The 17,383-nt window shown below is 45.2% G+C and overlaps 1 protein-coding gene across 3 annotated transcripts in view; it reads left to right on the forward strand.

Annotated features, from left to right (window-relative positions):
• The window catches only part of LOC135368185 (protein pangolin, isoforms A/H/I/S-like), a 164,054-nt gene that overhangs the window by 6,415 nt on the left and 140,256 nt on the right, over positions 1-17,383 (forward strand). For all 3 annotated transcript variants that reach the window (XM_064601311.1, XM_064601313.1, XM_064601312.1), the window contains one exon: positions 8,520-8,605. In XM_064601311.1, coding sequence (XP_064457381.1) covers positions 8,520-8,605 — 86 coding nt within the window. The remainder of the gene's footprint in view (positions 1-8,519; positions 8,606-17,383) is intronic.

A 17,383-nucleotide genomic window follows, 5' to 3' on the forward strand; every position in this document is an offset into this window, starting at 1 on the left:
TTCATTTTTCCTGCGCGCGCGCGCGACCAGCGGACCTCGCACCACAAAAGTCAGCCACTTCATGTTGGCCACCTCCACTCGCCTATGCCATGCGTAGAGTCGCTGACTATGCGGACTTTCTTGACCGTCGACATCAAAAGACGCAGGTGCGAACAGACCGAAAAAGGAATTTCCGAGGCAGCCCCGAAAGACTACAGTGGTTTACAGCGTCCTTCACGGTGGCTATGCCTAACCTGAACCATGGCTAATGCCAGCAAATGAAAACGGAGAGCATTTAGGAGAAATAATGGAGAAGGCCGCACCATTCGAGCCCCTTCCAACCCTTTGCGACACCTCTTTTAGAAGCACTTAGCACACGAGGTAAGAAACATTGTAAGAATCAAGGTCGCAGCCAAGAAAGACGCTCTTGCCGGATTACGGCCAATGAAGGTGGGGACCGTGTTTTGTCTGCCCGTCACCGCTGACAAGTGGACCGAGAGACAATCCTGACGGGACGCGAAATTTTCCTTCACACTTCGCGTGTTCATGACGTGTGCATAAGCACAACTCCCGGTAATGGTAAGGGGTGCGGCGCAGTGCATGTCCCCGCAAGTTCGAGGTCTACCGAACAAAAACGACCAGGTCTTCCACACGCACACCATGCAGGTGAAACTGAACTGGCAGATTTTTGCGGTAGATTTGGTCGTGGCGTCGCACGCCGTAAGAAAACATGTTTATGCCACTTGGCACTCAGTCGGGGAGCTGCGAATCCGTTCACCCTAGACGGTACATCCGATCGAGATAACGGAATCTACAGGAGGAGGTAAAAGACAATGGAGTCTGGCTACCTGTGACGTCTTGCTTTCAATCCAACCGTTCTGCTTTTACAAACTCACTGCAGTTTAGGCGCACTATAGGGTTTATTCACATGACGTCATCCGCAGGAGACCGCCACTGTCGCTTGCAGGCAGATATGCTGCATCGGCCGCCATATTGTAGGTCCCATCCAAGCCGCTACCCATATCGTACTCACCGTATATTTGGTGTTTCAAAGTTATTGTGCTGCGTGATTTGTAGCATATCCAAACAATTTCCATGTTTTCGACGTTAATAGTCATCCAAAAAGCATATGGCAGCGAACGAATGCGGGAACATAACTTCGAGGGACCTACAGTATGGCGGCGAGGTGACATCAGTGAATAAACCCTATAGCTTCAGTCGCAACGACCGAATTAAATAAAATCAATAAATCAATTTATTTACTCGCAAAAGGCACTGGAGAGGGTGCTGCATTTTTATATAAATATATATATATATATATATATATTTTTTTTTTATTCGTAGTGGGTGAGACTTTGACCCTTCGTACTCGTAATGCCTCAGTGCCGCCAACATTCTTTCATTTAGTCTCTCGCTAACGACATGCTAGTCAGCATGACCTTCCCCGTGATTACTCATGGGAAGACATGACATCCCGACTCGCTCGTGCCTATATGCAAGCCAGAGCCACGGCCTTGCCGTTTTGTCTTCACTGAATGTGATTGGTTCTGCTGCCCTTCGCGTGCCTGCTTTGGCAAAGCCGTGACCTTTGTACTCCGTATCACCCACTGCAATACTTCTTTATCGCGGATGCGATCGCATTATCTCGCAGCTGTATTCGTCGTCTGTACTGCCTCGAGATCTGCCGGGTGACTACAACGCGCGAATGTCAAGGTTGCCGGTTCGATACTACCGCGATTGGCTGTTGTGTACGCTTCTCCAGGTGAACTCCGATCTTCGTGGAAAGTGTCGAGCGCTCTGCGCTCCCTACCGTGCCTTAAGTCACGTCCACTGGGACTATTAATTGATAGGATAATGATAATGTAATACAACATTGCGAAATAAGAATCCCTTTCACTGTTGGACCCAACCCCCTCACGCGGACATGAAAATCCTGGGTAAATTTCCTTCATTTACCTCTGCGCTTATCCACGAATGTTGTTTTCTTAGGAGCATGGTTTCGCTACACTGTACAAGCAACTCTATTCTCTTTCTTCTCCGTTATCTAACAGGCCGAGATTATAGATGGCTTATAAAACTCCGATAACGAAAGGGGGCGCGAGATAAACAGATTACGCACCACTGAAATCATGGAATGATAAGGAGTGTTCCGATGACCCCCTGGCGATTGGTAAGTGGTTGGCGAAGCAAAACTGCGGTTCGGTCTGCGGATAAATTGAGTTGCGGAATTCGTATCCTCAGCGAGCACGTTTCTTCTGCTACATAAAAAAAAAAAAAAAAAAAGTTCGGGTATAGCGCTCTTCGTTCGAGAAGTCCGCGAGGCTTTTGAGTGTTCATTTTGATGGGGTGGCTTTTAATTTAATCGGATTAATTAATGTTTATTAATTATATTAAGAGGCTGATGAGCGTGATTAATTTGGCCCGAAATGTCACACGCAATTCGGTAAGCGTTAGCCACGTAATTAGAAAGAGGTCAAATCTATGCCAAAGACTGGAAGTGTCGCTTAGCATGAGAGAACTGATGTTCTGAGGCTGGAACAACGTAGAAGGGACAAATACACACAAAGCCTCAATTTGGCCTAAGAAATTAACGATGAAAGATGAAAGTCACTGAAAAGGTGTTCATCGTTAATTTCTTAGGCAAATTGAGGCTTTGTATGTATTTGTCCCTTCTATGTTGTTCCAGCCTCAGAACGTCAGTTCTCTCATGTTCAACAGTTCCCGCCTGCGTCGATCCCGTCGTATGAATGTGTGTATGAGTGAGCAAAAATGTAAGAGTGAAAGGAGGATGAGTGAGGGAGAGTGGCTGGTTTGTCCCTTCAGATGACGCACCCTGAAAGTCATTGAGAAGGTGTGTTAGCTTAGCTCAATTGCTAGAGCCCTGGACCGGCAGTCCAGAAGATGTGGGTTCGACTCCTACAGCTGGCTGACCTTTTCAGTGACTTTCATCTTTCAAGTGTCGCTTAGCAGCGTCCATTTACCGACGCCGCTGCTATACAGGGCGCTAGCTCCGAAAAGGCAACAGAGCCCGCCCCAATCATATCTGCCCGGCGGATTATAGACCTCTCCCTGTTTACAAACAAATGACGTCAGATGGTTCAACAGCGCCGTCTACTTGGTCGACTGGAACTACTATAGCAAAATACCAAGAAGTCACAAAAAGCCACGTTTAAATATAGTTTTTCATATTGTAGGGTTTTTATGCGATTCCTTGCATATTATTAGTTGTATGACCTTGTTCTGCTCCATTCTACAAGGATTCAAGTAACCCCCTTCTTTTCGGCAGCCCTTTCTAAAGATGGTTACCGGTCTCTTCCACCTTCAGGAGCCTGAAGGGCACGAGTTTCTCTCGGAGTGCTTGCTTGCTTATTATGAGTTTAGAGTGGTCAGCCAGACGGTATGGCTTGCTACTCTTTGCACGTGGTGCCTCTAACCTTTCGGTGAAGCCTTCTTTTCTTTCCGCCGGGGACTGTGAATGCGAATGAAGACACCGAAAGGACTATAAACGTGACCTCGTTTGTGTGTACCACTAATACAAAGAAGGGACCCCTGACCTTCGTGAAGGAATACGGCGGAGTTCTCCGTCCGAGCTGTTTCGGTTTCACTACGTCTACCGACGTCACGACTACGTCACGGTGACGTTTCTTCGCAAGAAGTCCATTGTAACATGGCAGTCGTCGAAAAAGCCAGCAAGCGGCGACGCACCTCTGAATTGCCTTTAGTGCGCTAACCACTACGCTGCGCTGGTATGTCTGAATACGTGAAAACTACGGGGACATTGTACGAAATATATAATCACTCAATAGTAGAACTTTTTTGTTGTTGCGCTATTAAACTCCCAAATCATCATCATCATCATCATCAATAGAAGAACATTGAAACATTAACTGGGCGCTGAGTCTGAAGAGGGTCAGGAGGACTGTTATCCTATGCACTGCTTGCTTGCCGTGAAACAATCTATGGCAAACACTGCGTTACTGAACAAATTCGGCTTCTCCGCGAACCCGTCCGCATCACTGGCAGTGATTTACATTTCCCCCCAACCAAAGTCTACCTTCGTCACGTTTTCCGAGATGGCGGCTGCGATACTCGGAGGGGCGGGGGGGGGGGGGGCATCCTTCTGACAGCCGATGCGCCCATGCTTGTGTGCACTTGAAGCAGGCCTTGTTGCTGGTAAGAGTGGCGGGGGAAATTCCTCCTCCTCCTCCGAACGATGCTCAGAGAATGGAGCTTTCCTTCTTTATCAGCGTGGAGTTCAGAGGTTGCTTACGTGACTGCTAAGGAATAGTTTTTCATCCGTGTGGGCGAATTTCTTTTTTTTTTTTTTTTTTGAGGAAAGCGTTTTGTGTTGTTTGTTTGTTTGTTTGTTCTGATCGTGATTTTCTCAGCGGCGTGAACGGATCTTCCTTCCTTCGATGTCGGTGACTTGGGTGTTGTTAACGGAGGTGAATTTCGCGCGAAACGCACTCGAGAGGGGCGGAGGTTATGCGGGGAGGTTGGCCATGAAGAGCTCTTCTTGAGCAGGCCACGTCTCTGGTTACTGGAGTTGGGGAAATTGCTTTTGTTTTCGAATGCATTACGTCACTCTTTACTTTATGTTCAGTGGTGCATTACTAGGTGTCACTCGATCAGAGTTAAAGGTGGCTGAGAAAAAGGAGCATTTGGGGATTTTTCTTTCCTATATACTAGGGACAAGTCGCGACTGCCGCCTTTACACCTGAAGACTACTGCGTAGTTCGTGGATTTTCGACCGAAGTAATGAGTAATGCCATTACGCATTACACGGCCATTACATTACTATTACACAAGATGTAATGCATTAGCATTGCTCATCATAATACAGATGTAATGCATTACCCTTAATCCATCTCTACTAGCTCTCTGGCGTACCTCCCATCCGCAAAGCACTTCGGTCCCATGGGTTTCACTAACCCTGTTCATACCTCACCTTCACCCCTTCCCGCCTTTTTCTTTTCTTTTTATATAGTCGTGACGACGTGCACTGCCCCCCCCCCCCCCTATACACACACACACACACACACAACGACATTACCGCCATCTCTACTTATTACCCTATTCGAGTATTCACGCGAGCGACATCCTGACGGAGGACTCCAGAGGAAGAAAAAGCGAGAACACTGCTGACGGAGCCCAAGTTCCGTCCCTTGTTGTGTTAACACTCACACACTGCCGGAGTATCGGGAGTGGCGTACTGCACTGCACTCTTAGCATGCAGACGACACTTAGCAGATGACACTGTCAGCGTCTTTTCCTGTCGTCTGCTACGGAAGATCTTGTGGCTGTGTCGCGGGACAATCCTCACGATGAAATATGAAAGTCACTGAAAAGGTTAGCCAGCTGTAGGACTCGAACCCACATCTTCTGGATCGCGGTTAGCAGTATGCGTGAAGACACGACATTGGGCGCTAGCGCTCAATCAGTCAATCAAAATATTTTATTTAATATAACGAACACACAAAGCCAAATGTGGGACTGCGACGGCTCACGTGACAGCAGAAAGCTATGACGTTTTTGACATCTTCCGCTGGAGTATTCTGGGGTACGTCACTCGTGCGAATACACGCTATATAAACTGCGTCTACGGGTGTGTAACCGCCGAAGACAAAACCTTTCTGAGAGGAGTCTGGCATAGATGGAGCATGTTTGAGCTTGGACGCTGTGACGTCATTCCTTTGTGGGAGAGTGAGTGTGTGAGAGTAGGCGCGAGTCTGGAGAGTGGGTGCTATCGTCACATTTTCAACTCATGTCGCTTTTAGTTGACCTTAGCGGTGTATCTTATCGTGCAAGGCCGTACTCTCCCCTCACCCGCCCCTAACAAAAATTCTGAATCCGTCCCTGGGTGGGAGTGTATGGAGAGAGAGAGAAAATTGTAGCGGAAGACAACTGGTTTCTCCGAATTGACACTCGCGGTCCGTCTGGCATCCATTATCCATAACCATGAGCCGTCACAACTTTGTTGCTAGTAGCACCAGTGAATGTCTCTTAAGGAAACATGAAATTTGGACAGTGATACCGCTTACAGGTGAGGGACCCTGGTTTTATACTGAAGTGTTACTGTACGGTGGTGATATATATCTGCATATCCTGCTTTGTTTAAAACGGCAAATTGGGGCAACTTGGTGCATGATGTAGGTTTGGAACTCGGAGCCAAAACACAAGGACAGGAGCTGTGTGGTGTGCCGTTCTCCTGTCCTTGCGTCGTGGAATTTCTAGTTCCAGACCTGCTTTGTTTGTCGCAGCAACTTAAACAATGAGCTGATAAAGTATCACTTTCACCACTATACTTGTACGCTTACACGAGACACTTAACATAACAATCGTTATAATCTAATGCTATATCGTTATACATGAAAACGTTGTACTTACGATAAGGTTTTTGTGTCCGATGTTACACGAGTCCTTGTGTGTGTATCAGACTTACACATTGGGGTACTCTATACAATGGCCATTTTGTCAGTATAATTAGTTTTAATTATCGTGCACTTCATGAAATCGAAGTGACAGATATCTGTCAATGTGCAATGTCTCCCTGATATTTCCTTTCTCTTTTTCTTTTTGCACCACATATCATTCCAGAATACCCGGGAACGAGCTGCAGGCGATAGTTGTATTTTTAAATGTCAACTTCACGAAAGGCACTCGCTGCAAATGATTCATGTTCCGGTTTAACGAAAGAAAGCGTGACTGCTTTTGTAGCTACAACCCGCGCAAGAGCCCTCAGACAGATAACAGTTTAAAGAACAGATCGTTTGGTGAGAGGATATACTATGTCTATTCAGAGGAAAAGTCAGGCAAACGCCATATTTTGACAAGAAGAAGATCGACTTGGTTATTTATTTATTTATCTATCTATCTTCAGTGCCGTGAGGCAGTACAGAGGGGAGTCGGTTAATAATTTGTAAAAATATGTTGATACAAGCCGCGTACAAAATATTTCCAAATTGGGTCCACATGAACAAAGTTGCGCTTATTGCATAAATTGCACAGATACGTATATGAAAAAAAAAAAAAAACAAGGACAAAAAAGTGACAGCAGAAAGGTACAACATGCAGAATAACAAAAAAGAAAAATAAAAGGGGGGGGGGAGGCGGGTTGTACAGAGAAATAATTGCATAAACACTTCTTAAATTGCTTGCCGTCGCGAACGGAGGTGATTGTACCGGGAAGGCGGTTCCACTTCAACGATGTACGAGGAGGAATTGAATCGTGAAATGATCTCGTGCAGCATGAGGGAATGCCCACTTTCTGTGGGTGATCGGTACGAGCTGAGATGCAATCCAGAAGGTGTGGGTTCGAGTCCTACAGCCTAGTTAACCTTTTCAGTAACTTCCTTCTTTCATCATTAATTTCTTTGGCACTTCAGGCCTTGTTGTAAATTAACGTGCTGAGGCTAAGGACAAATACACATATAAAGGACAAATACATATTTGTGCTTTTAAGTGTGTTCCAGCCTCAGAACGTCAATTCCCATCATTACTCAACGTAAAGTGCGTATACAGTCGGACGTATAATTCCGTGTCCAAGTGATAGGTGAAACGGTTTCACATCAAAACCTGATAAGGTAGGAGGGGATTCTTCGGGACACACTTGGCCTACTTTGAAGTTGCTGTGACCTCCTCAGAAGTGTGAAGTCACCACAGTTTTTTTTTTTTTTTGCTTGTACTTGTTCCAGTGTTTATATTCGCTACTGTTCTGAGACATGTCAGCTTTTCATGTTCTTATTCATACACTGACGTGCTGACAAAGGTACGTCCCAAGCAAGTAGTTTTCAAAAGGAAAACGCTGTACCTTAGAGGAGGCGACACTCTTCGTGCTCATCTGGAATATTCTAGTGGAAGAAAAAGCAGAAAAAGAATGCAGGGCGGAAATTCCGCCGCGTCTTGCGTTGAGCACGCCGCCGATTTATATGGAGTGACGTACTACGCACGTGACAGACATCATCAACATCATCATCACCGTCGTCTGCTTCGGATTGTGTTGTGGCTGAGGTGCGGGATATTCCCAGGACATTTGGGTTGGAAGAGCATGAAGACATTGGGCGCTCAGAAGGAAATCAATAGAAACCACGTTTGTGGAAATACTTATGCCAACCATTTCAATGTAGTGCTCGAACTTTTTTATCGTTCTTCTGCGTCATTTCGAAGCCGAGAAGGACAGTTTGTACACGAGTTCTCGCCGCAGAAACCTGTGTCATTCCTTCGTGATACGTAGCCCCAGTGATTTATCCAGACCCCCCACCCAACCCCCTTAATTTTTTTATATACAACATAATTGTGATGATGACCCCCACCCCCATTTTTTTGCTCCCTCTCCCCCATGTCTGTGGGGATATGTCAATTGATGACTTGCATGCGCTAATGATATAAGTGCTGTACAATCCCAATGAAACTTTTACCATTATTGCCCCTAAGTCTTCAATTGCTTCAGCACGTTGTAGTATTGTGTGTAAAAGTATGCTTTTCCATGTCTGCATGTAGCCGTTGTCATAACTGATTTTTCTTCTTTCTTTCTTTTCCAGGGAAGTCCTTCGAACCTATCCCTTCACCCTTTGGATATGCATTTCCACACTACCCCAACGGGGCTCTTGGTGCCGCCGTCTCAATGGTGAGCTCCAAAATTTTGTATTTTGCGCACCCGTTACGTAATCTTAGCCGCAATAGGATTTTCAACAGCTCAGTTGAAACATCTGGATGCACGCGTGCAAGCGATGGGATGCGGGCGTAGCCGTGCGGTATCATCAAACGTTATCGTGTACGAAAGTCTGTTTTTATTTATTTTTTTGTACACTCTAAGAAAAAAACAGGAGTAAAATGGGGAGTAATTGGAGCTTCCAATCCCCTGGACTGTAATTATTCCCCATTTTACTCCCCTAATCCCGACATTTACTTCCCAAGACTGCAAATAGTCACTGAAGTTCGCAAGTGGTCTTCCGAATGCAACGGTCTACGTAAAAAAATGTGCCCTTGGTCAATTTGATGGCATAAGGCTGTATAACTCAGCCAACTTAGCAATTTTCCAGCCACACAGAGTAAGGAACAGTTAGCGCTTCTTTTTTTCGGAAATTGTGCCCTATGTATATCGCAAGATTTTATATCACTCGATATATCACGTACTCGATATATCACTCGATATATCATGAATTATGTACCTGGGTCTCTTAGAACGGAGCGTGAAATGAAACTGCATCACATGCAGTTCCACACTGTGTGACGTTCATTTACTCCCGTGCATTTACTCCCGAAATGGACTGTTTTTTGTGGCAATGCATTTAGTCCCCAAAAGGAGTAAAAGTACTCCTTTTTTCTTAGAGGGTTGTCAGAGAGATAGTCCCCATCTTCTCCCGGAGAAGATGGGGACTATCTCTCTGACAACCCTCGTACCAGGGCCACACGCGCTCATTATCAAACGCGATGATTGCCTGATGTAGAGATGTAGTTAATATCCGCGCGGTTGCTGAAATATGCGGCGGATACTGTGCAGATTCGGATACTGTAGTGTTGCCCGTGCTCACCTATGATATCGTTCTCTGCACAGTGAATGGGTACCGTTCTTGCCGATTCGTCTTGAAGCAATTACGCGTCCTGCCACCGCGAGGGAAAACATTCTGACTTCGTCGATGCTGCGTAATTTCTGAAGCGTACTTTGTCGTTTGCTGCGTTCGACACTCGATAATGCAGGTTGACTGTGCGTGTCCATTAATGGTGAATTATTGCAGGCATAAAAGCTTACCGCCATACCGAATACCTTTGTATAACTATATCTTCAATCCAGCTTCATTGGTCCACGATATTACGGGACATATTGACGTTTCTGTATTTTATTCACAAAATGATGTTTGAGACGGTAGACAGAAAGAGGTAACGTAGTTCAAATCTAGTGCTGTCCCAGATGAAGTGCGGGTTGTGTAATGGGTGATCTAGACTCACCGTTCCTGAACGTGTTACGCCATACATCGTATATAAAAATTCCTACATGGTTCAGTTCTTTATTGATAAATCGTGACAATTAAATAATGAGCGCGCGATCTATATTGCCTATGTCTCATGTTTCCGGGGTTTCCGGTGTCTTATAGCAACTTTGTTGCCACCGATGAAAGATTGAACCGAGATTGACCACCGATGAATGATTCTTAGGCAATTTGAGGCCTTGTTTGTATCCGTCCCTTCTATGTTGTTCCAGCCTCAGAACATCAGTTTCTCTCTTGTTCGTTGCCACGTTTATTTTGTCGCATTCTGCCAATTTCGGAACATCACATGCGCTTCTGTCGTTCCAGTAAACATACCTTCCATTACGTGCCTTCTAGATTACATTCCAAAGCATGAGCGAATCCCCGACAACTGAAGAGAATGGTGGAAGAGAGCACCGGCAGCGATCAAGGAAAAAGCGATTTTCCTTTTCATTGAAGCAGGCCTCAGCGCAAAGTTCTTGGCAGGTTTTTTAAGCACTTGACGTATAGTTTATAGCAGTTTATCTCGGGTAAGTCTGTAGTTCCTTAGCCTCGCGCAATTACTACGATCCCAGCACCGGATACAATATTTCGCGTTTTTCGGTCGATTGAGCAATAAGTCAGTGAATCCGTAGCCTCGTGTTATTAACAAAATATCAGGAAACAAGAAGGACAAGAAAACATAGCTTCAGTGAAGCTTCAGTGACTGTGGTGCGCCTCGAAAGTTAGCGCGTGTCGACATTCAACGTCATGTTGAAGACTGGGAGGTCGTGGGTTCGAATCCTACCACCGGTTGTGCTGCCTGGGTCTTTCCGTGGATTTTTCCTGCAGACTTTCCAGACGGTTGTCGACACAGTTCCTCGTGAAGTCTGCCCAGGAAGCATACTAATCCCCCCCCCCCTGTCCCTGACTCCTTCCTGCCGCTATCTCCTCTCCATCTCTCCACTTCTGTACGCTGCTCATAGCTCCAGTTGCTTCGTGGCGCATATACATATATATATAAAAAGAAGGTCTGTCTTCGTAAATTTTTAACGCAATGCTCTTTCCTTTATTTTTTGTCTTTCTCTCTTTTCCTCTCTGACCTTGCCTGCTTTCTTTCTGCCTGCGGTGATGGCCGACTCTCTTTGCGTTTTCTGTTTTTCTTTTTTTTTCGAGAGTGGGCGTGGCATATTTGTACATTTTCTGCCCTCTCGCCGTTTCAACTAAGCAGCCACGAAGTAAAAAAGAAAGATAAAAAACGCAAGTACCGTAAAACCCGGAGCCTGACATTTTTGATGGCCTGGAAGGCTGGGTTAACAGACTTTCTCTCCCCCCTCACTTCATCAGGTTGTCCGTCCTTCTCGCCAATTCTGTTTGCCAGAAATGGTGGCTCTCCCGTTTGTTTGAGGCGAAATGACGGGCCTTTCTTTCTTTTCTCTTTTTTTTTTTTTTTTGTTCGGCGTTCTTTCTTCATATTTTATGACTGTAGTGCGAAAGCATATTCGTTTTGCCGTTGGCCACTCTGAGTATCGCGTGTATAACAACGCATTCCGTGCGGGGTTTTGTTCTTGTGGGGTGGCACCCCCTGGACGTTTCCAGTGCAGGAAGGAAGTTTTGTTCTGGCGTAAGAGAGCTTTAGTGTTCGCAAGGAAATACGGGTGCGCACTCCGCGTGCGCATTGTGAACACGGTGCTTCCTTGCGTACGCAAGGCCATTGCGTGCGCTACACCTGGTGTACTCCCTTTCGAGTAATGTTGATAAGAAAGGTACCAGAATGTGGTACTTGGACATTGCGTATATTCACCCGGAGTGTCGTGCAGTTGATTGCTGTCTGCTGGGAGGGGGGAATGACGTTGAATAAATACTGTAAATAAGAAAACAGTGCTAGGTCTGCCTGCTCAGTCAAGGCTGCAAGTTTCACCCTTGCGGAAAAAAAAAAAAGAAAGGGGAAAAAGAAGGAAAGAGTATATATATATATATGAAATATGTATATGAAAAAAAAAATGCATGAAACACAAAACGAAATTGTATGCAGGGTTGTGAAATAACTACGAGTGACTAACAAGTTACCGCAATTAATTACTACTTTTAGAGTGATCAACTACTGTACCTATAAATATCTTCAAAAATAAGTAACTGTAGTTTAATCGAATTTTTCCTGTAATCTACTCACCGCTGTGGTTTGGATGTGCGTCCGTTTCCAAATTAGGCTCTGTATAGTGACAGCTGCGCATGCCCTAGAAAGTTGCGTAATACTTCTCGGTAAATTGGTGAATCACCCTTTTCTTGCTTCGCGTTTCCACAGTGAGACTCCCGATGCCCTATGTTTAAGGTCTAATGACCTTCATTGAAATGTTATTGACTGAACCACTGTATTGTGCATTCGCAAATGGAGGTAAAAAAAAAGGGTAGCGACTTCGAAGGTCTGCCCGAAGCTCACGTTCACTGTTCGGATATTTTTTTAAAATCCCACGTTGCGTCGCCAAGCAACTGTAGCCATGAGCGCCGTACATATGTGGTTGAGAAGACAGCAGGAAGGAATGGGGGACAAGGGGGGGTTAGTATGCGTCCGGGGCCGACTTCAGGGGGGAACTGTGCCGATTTTCGTATATGATATCGAGGGCTCCTAAGCCAAGGGGATAACTCAGTGGCTGGGGCCATGAAATGAAACCATACTTTAGAAATAACGGTACAAAAGCGCGTAAATTGAATGCACTGACACAGAGAGTTGTGAAAAGCGGAGATATTCAGGCCCTCGATCTTCCATAGCACGCGCACCACCGCATCAACCCCCCCCCCCCCCCCAAATCCCCGTCTTCGCGTGGTAAATTTCTTCCCTCACCGTCACTACGTATATTATTTGTCGTCGTCGTCAGCGTGGCCACGTCTCGGGCGCGCCAACTTCAAACATCACTAACGTGCGAGTTGGAAGAACTGTGCCCTGCAGTGCGCTATAGCTGCTCGTAATCCGTTTTTTTTTTTGCGGGTGATTCATTGTGAGCGGCACGTACGGAATCGGCGATGGCGTTTCGCTCGCGGACCTGGCATTTCTCGTCTCGACCGTATGTTCTTCCATACTATCTGGTCGGGCCAAACCTGTTTTCCGGGGCACGTTTCTCCCGCATATGTTTGCTTTGGGAAATTGCTTTCTTGACACACTGGGAGATGAGGAACGCCCGACTCTTGTCTTGTTACGGGATGCCTTCTTTCTTTCTCTCTCTCTCTCTTTCGTGCACCGAGTAGATATGCCGAGCCTCGGTTAAAAAAATATAAAAAAAAATAGGAGGAACGCATCGAAAAAAAGAGGAGGAAAAACTGGGATACGATTTGATTTGATTTTAAGAAAAAATAAAATTGAGATTTTGGCTTCACTACTGTGAGGGCCGCCACTCCGCATCACTTTGGTGAAAAACTCCTGGAATGATGATGATGCCTGTGAAGAGAATGGTTATGGCGATGGTGATGACGATGAGACGTTTTTGTTACCTCGTAAGTGTTGTGTGTTATGTGGTATAGATTTAAAAAATAAATACTACTATTATTGTTCTAATTAAAAAAAATTATATAACTGGTATTACAGTACGATTTGTTCTCAAATGTTCGCTATGAAATCTGAAGCGTGCGAGAGTGAAACTCTCGCCTTTTTTTTCCATCCTTCCGAAAAAGTGGAGGAAACGTTTCTTACTTTATTTTTTCCGCAGTTAAAAAAAAAAATTTCGGAAGTTTTCACCTCCAGCTCTGAAGTTCTGCGTTCGCGACCAAGCTTTTGCGGCTTTCTACTTGCTTCAGTGTACATCTGCCGTGAGAGTCACCATCCACAAGTAGTTATTATTTTGGGCCAGCATATGACCGGGTGTTTTGACAAGACGTACCATACGAACAAATTCAGGTGAAACGCTTTTGCCGTCTTAGCTGATATTAGGATTAAAGAGTCTATCGCAACTTGACCTAACCTAACTGCGCTCAGTAAATAATCCATAGAAACTAGGTGTTGCTGCAAAGTTTTCAATCAGTTTAATTGAAGTTAATCGCTGAGCCCAGCCTGTTGCAGTGGTTGGTGGATACCGGGCTTTGAACGATAACGACGTTCCGACTCTTTCCGGGACAGATGATCTTTGAGAGAGAGAGGTGGGGGGGGGGGGGGAAGCGCTTTCCCGCGGGTTCGTTGAGTTTCAAGATCAAGGCCAGATGGAGGCAGTTGGCGGAATTCCGCACTGTGAGAAAGAGCATTGTACGTACTGTGGGTCGCAATCCTCACTCGGCGATGACAGCACAGCAGTAGTTAAAACAAACAAACAAAAAAAAAGATAAAGGGCTAATTAGCTTTGCGTTATCTGATCCGTAACGCTCTTATTACACTGCGAAATCGTCCACGCTTCTTGCACTGACCGTGCTCTTGGGATTCAACTTGATAGGCCTCTCGCATGAACTACGATCATTAGTGCACTAATCGCGTAACAACAACAACAACAACAAAAACATATACATGTTGCGCAGTTTATGCAAGTTGCTGCAATTGTCTTCTGCTGAAAGGCAACGCCAGGCGTTTATTATAACACTATCTAGTCTAACTTCCGTCGCCATTATGGAGCCTCGGCGATGCCTTTGGTTTCGGTTTCCTTTCGCAGCCATTGTTCCATTTTGAAGGCTGTTAACGTTGAAAACAGGGAAATTACGTAGATACGGTTGACATAATATGCGCATACAAGGAAGTACTCAGAAACACCAAATGAACGGTGAATACGGTTTAGGGTGAAGGTCCGCACGGTCGCGAGTTCGGGATGTACGTAATGGCGCCAAGGACGCCAGCGACCGAGGCGCCCTCTTTCGCTATGAGGTCGTATAATAAACCTGAGCATTTTTCGTCTTTCAAACAGGCTGAACCTGACATCCCTTCAGTTGTATAAATGTCTCTTCCGCTTATTAAACACTTTGTCGACCTGCTATGCCTCCATTCTTGCTGGTCATCTATTTTAAAAGCGAAAGCTTTTTAGGTTCTTCCTTTGGCTTTACAGGACCGTGTGACATCACACGGTCGCCAGAACGCGCTTGCGGTACTGTGAAGTTGTGTAACCGTTACAATAATAATAAAAATAAATAAATAAAAATACAGCACACGAAAAATCTTTCGGTAAAAAGTGTAAAAAACAAACAAACTGGCAACAGTGTTTCCACGGGGCTACATCATGCAAACACGTTTGACACGATGCTCAAAAATATGTATTTTCAAATAAACATGCAGTGAATGAGACGGCATTGTTAGATTTCAATTAATACATAAAGAGCGAGGAAACCCCAACCTTACATCTCCAACAACAACAACAACGGCGACGACGAACGTGCAGGCGGGGAGAGGTACCCAGAGTCCCTTTTCTTATAAGCTTATATCCCCTCCACGCACTTGTTGTGCCCTAGCAATTTGCGCCCCCCCCCCTACTTTTCTTCACTTTTTTTTGGGTGTGTACGCGTCGGGTTGTCGCTTCCGTTGCAGGCTTTTATTTGCTTTCGTGGTTTACTCGGCGTAGAATGATGAATGGTGATGGGTCCATCGGGCAGGGAAGGTACACGCCTTCCTCTTCGAAGACGCATGGTACCTACGATATATACAATGACGACAGGTATGTTTCTCTCTCCCTCCGCGAGAGGTCGGTTACGACGAAGGCAGAAAATTAGGTAGGAGCCCCGTCCTTGATGGATGTAGCGGCTGGCGTGAGGAGTTCCCTAAAATTTTACTTCGAGAGACTGCAGCGATAGGCGCGCCTATGTGAAAGGGCTCTTTAATCGTTATTCTGCATCATGATTGTATGGTCATATATGCATTCAAACTTCAAGCATGCCATTTCGCTACAAAGCACACGGAGTGTGTCAACCCAAAACGTGTCCAACGTGAACCTGTAGCGTTGTCTTCTGGTCTCCGTTGAGGACCTATCCAGGGCAGTCTTACAGGGCACACCACTTGAGCTTTACAACAGATTGCGTAATTTATGCATTACAGTGTGATAGTTTGTAATTTTGACAACCTCTCTTTGTGCGCATTTTCTTTTTCTTTTTTTTTCTCCTTTATTGGTTCTGCTCATGGCACCTTACACCCAGTGATGGCCACTACTTGTACAGTAGTTTAACTATAACTACTAACTACTTCGCGATTGAGTAGTTTAACTAATAGGTCAACTACATTTCAAGGGAGGTAGTTAAAACTACTTCTTTAACTACTGAAATATTTTAACTACATCTATAACTATACTTCCATCAACACCAATCCCATTCTAGTGTTCTTAAATACCTAAATATGAATCACAAGCAGTGATAAAAGTGAAGATTTAGTACACATGCACGGCACAATTGCTCTGCACCTCCGTTTTCATCAAACAAGTAGCTCAAGGTAAAAGTCGGAAGCACAATCGTACCGTGAAGCTTGCGGCAAAATCGGAAGTAGTTGGCGCCTGCAGTAACCTAACTGCTGTAGTTAACTACTTGAAATAGTAGTCTATCTAGTAGTTGCCACTACATTTCTGCAAGTAGTTGATAACTACTTTTTACCTACAATCAGCTAGTTTAACTACATGTAGTTAACTACTGGCCATCACTGCTTATACCTGTGCATATGTGCATAGCCCCACCCCCTCCTCTTTCTCTCCTCATGTATAGTATATTCGGACCTTTGGGATCTCAATAAATGAAAACACTGTCACGCGACACTGTTTTGTGCGTTAAGGCAGCGGTGCAAATTCTAGTTTTCTACAAAATGCATTGCGCGAAATGACGCTTATGTTTATCTGTTCTTCCTCTTTAGTCTTTTCGGCGTGAATTGCTCTTCGCCAATCAATTTCGAATTAAGCTTGTCTCCTGAATGCGTGATTCTTCCGCATGGTGCCTGCTTGTGCAGTCTACTAGTAGCAGCATCGCTTTGAGTTACCTGCTTTGCGTTTTTTCAATAAAAGTCTTCCAGCGTTGTTCGGGATATTCGTGGCATTTCTTCCGCGATATCTTCTTGGCGCATGCTTTCCTCCTCCGCAGACATCTTTACCGATGACCTTGCTCGTGCGGCTACCGCAGGTTCGGGGTCACTGTTATGGGCTATAGAGACCGAACCTTAACTGTCGTCTGCTACAAGTAGGTACCTTAATTGTCGTCTGCTTCTAGTAGGTACCTTAACTGTCGTCTGCTTCTAGTAGGTACCTTAACTGTCGTCTGCTACTAGTCGTACCTTAACACTGTCGTCTGCTACTAGTCGTACATTAACACTGTCGGCTGCTACTAGTACGTACCTTAACTGTCGTCTGCTACTAGTACGTACCTTAACTGTCGTCTGCTACTAGTGCGTACCTTAACTGTCGTCTGCTACTAGTACGTACCTTAACTGTCGTCTGCTACTAGTGCGTGTCTTAACTGTCGTCTGCTACTAGTGTGTACCTTAACAGTCGTCTGCTACTAGTGCGTATCTTAACTGTCGTCTG

The sequence above is a fragment of the Ornithodoros turicata genome, chromosome 9 (genome assembly GCF_037126465.1).
Source record: "Ornithodoros turicata isolate Travis chromosome 9, ASM3712646v1, whole genome shotgun sequence".
Classification (NCBI taxonomy): domain Eukaryota; kingdom Metazoa; phylum Arthropoda; class Arachnida; order Ixodida; family Argasidae; genus Ornithodoros; species Ornithodoros turicata.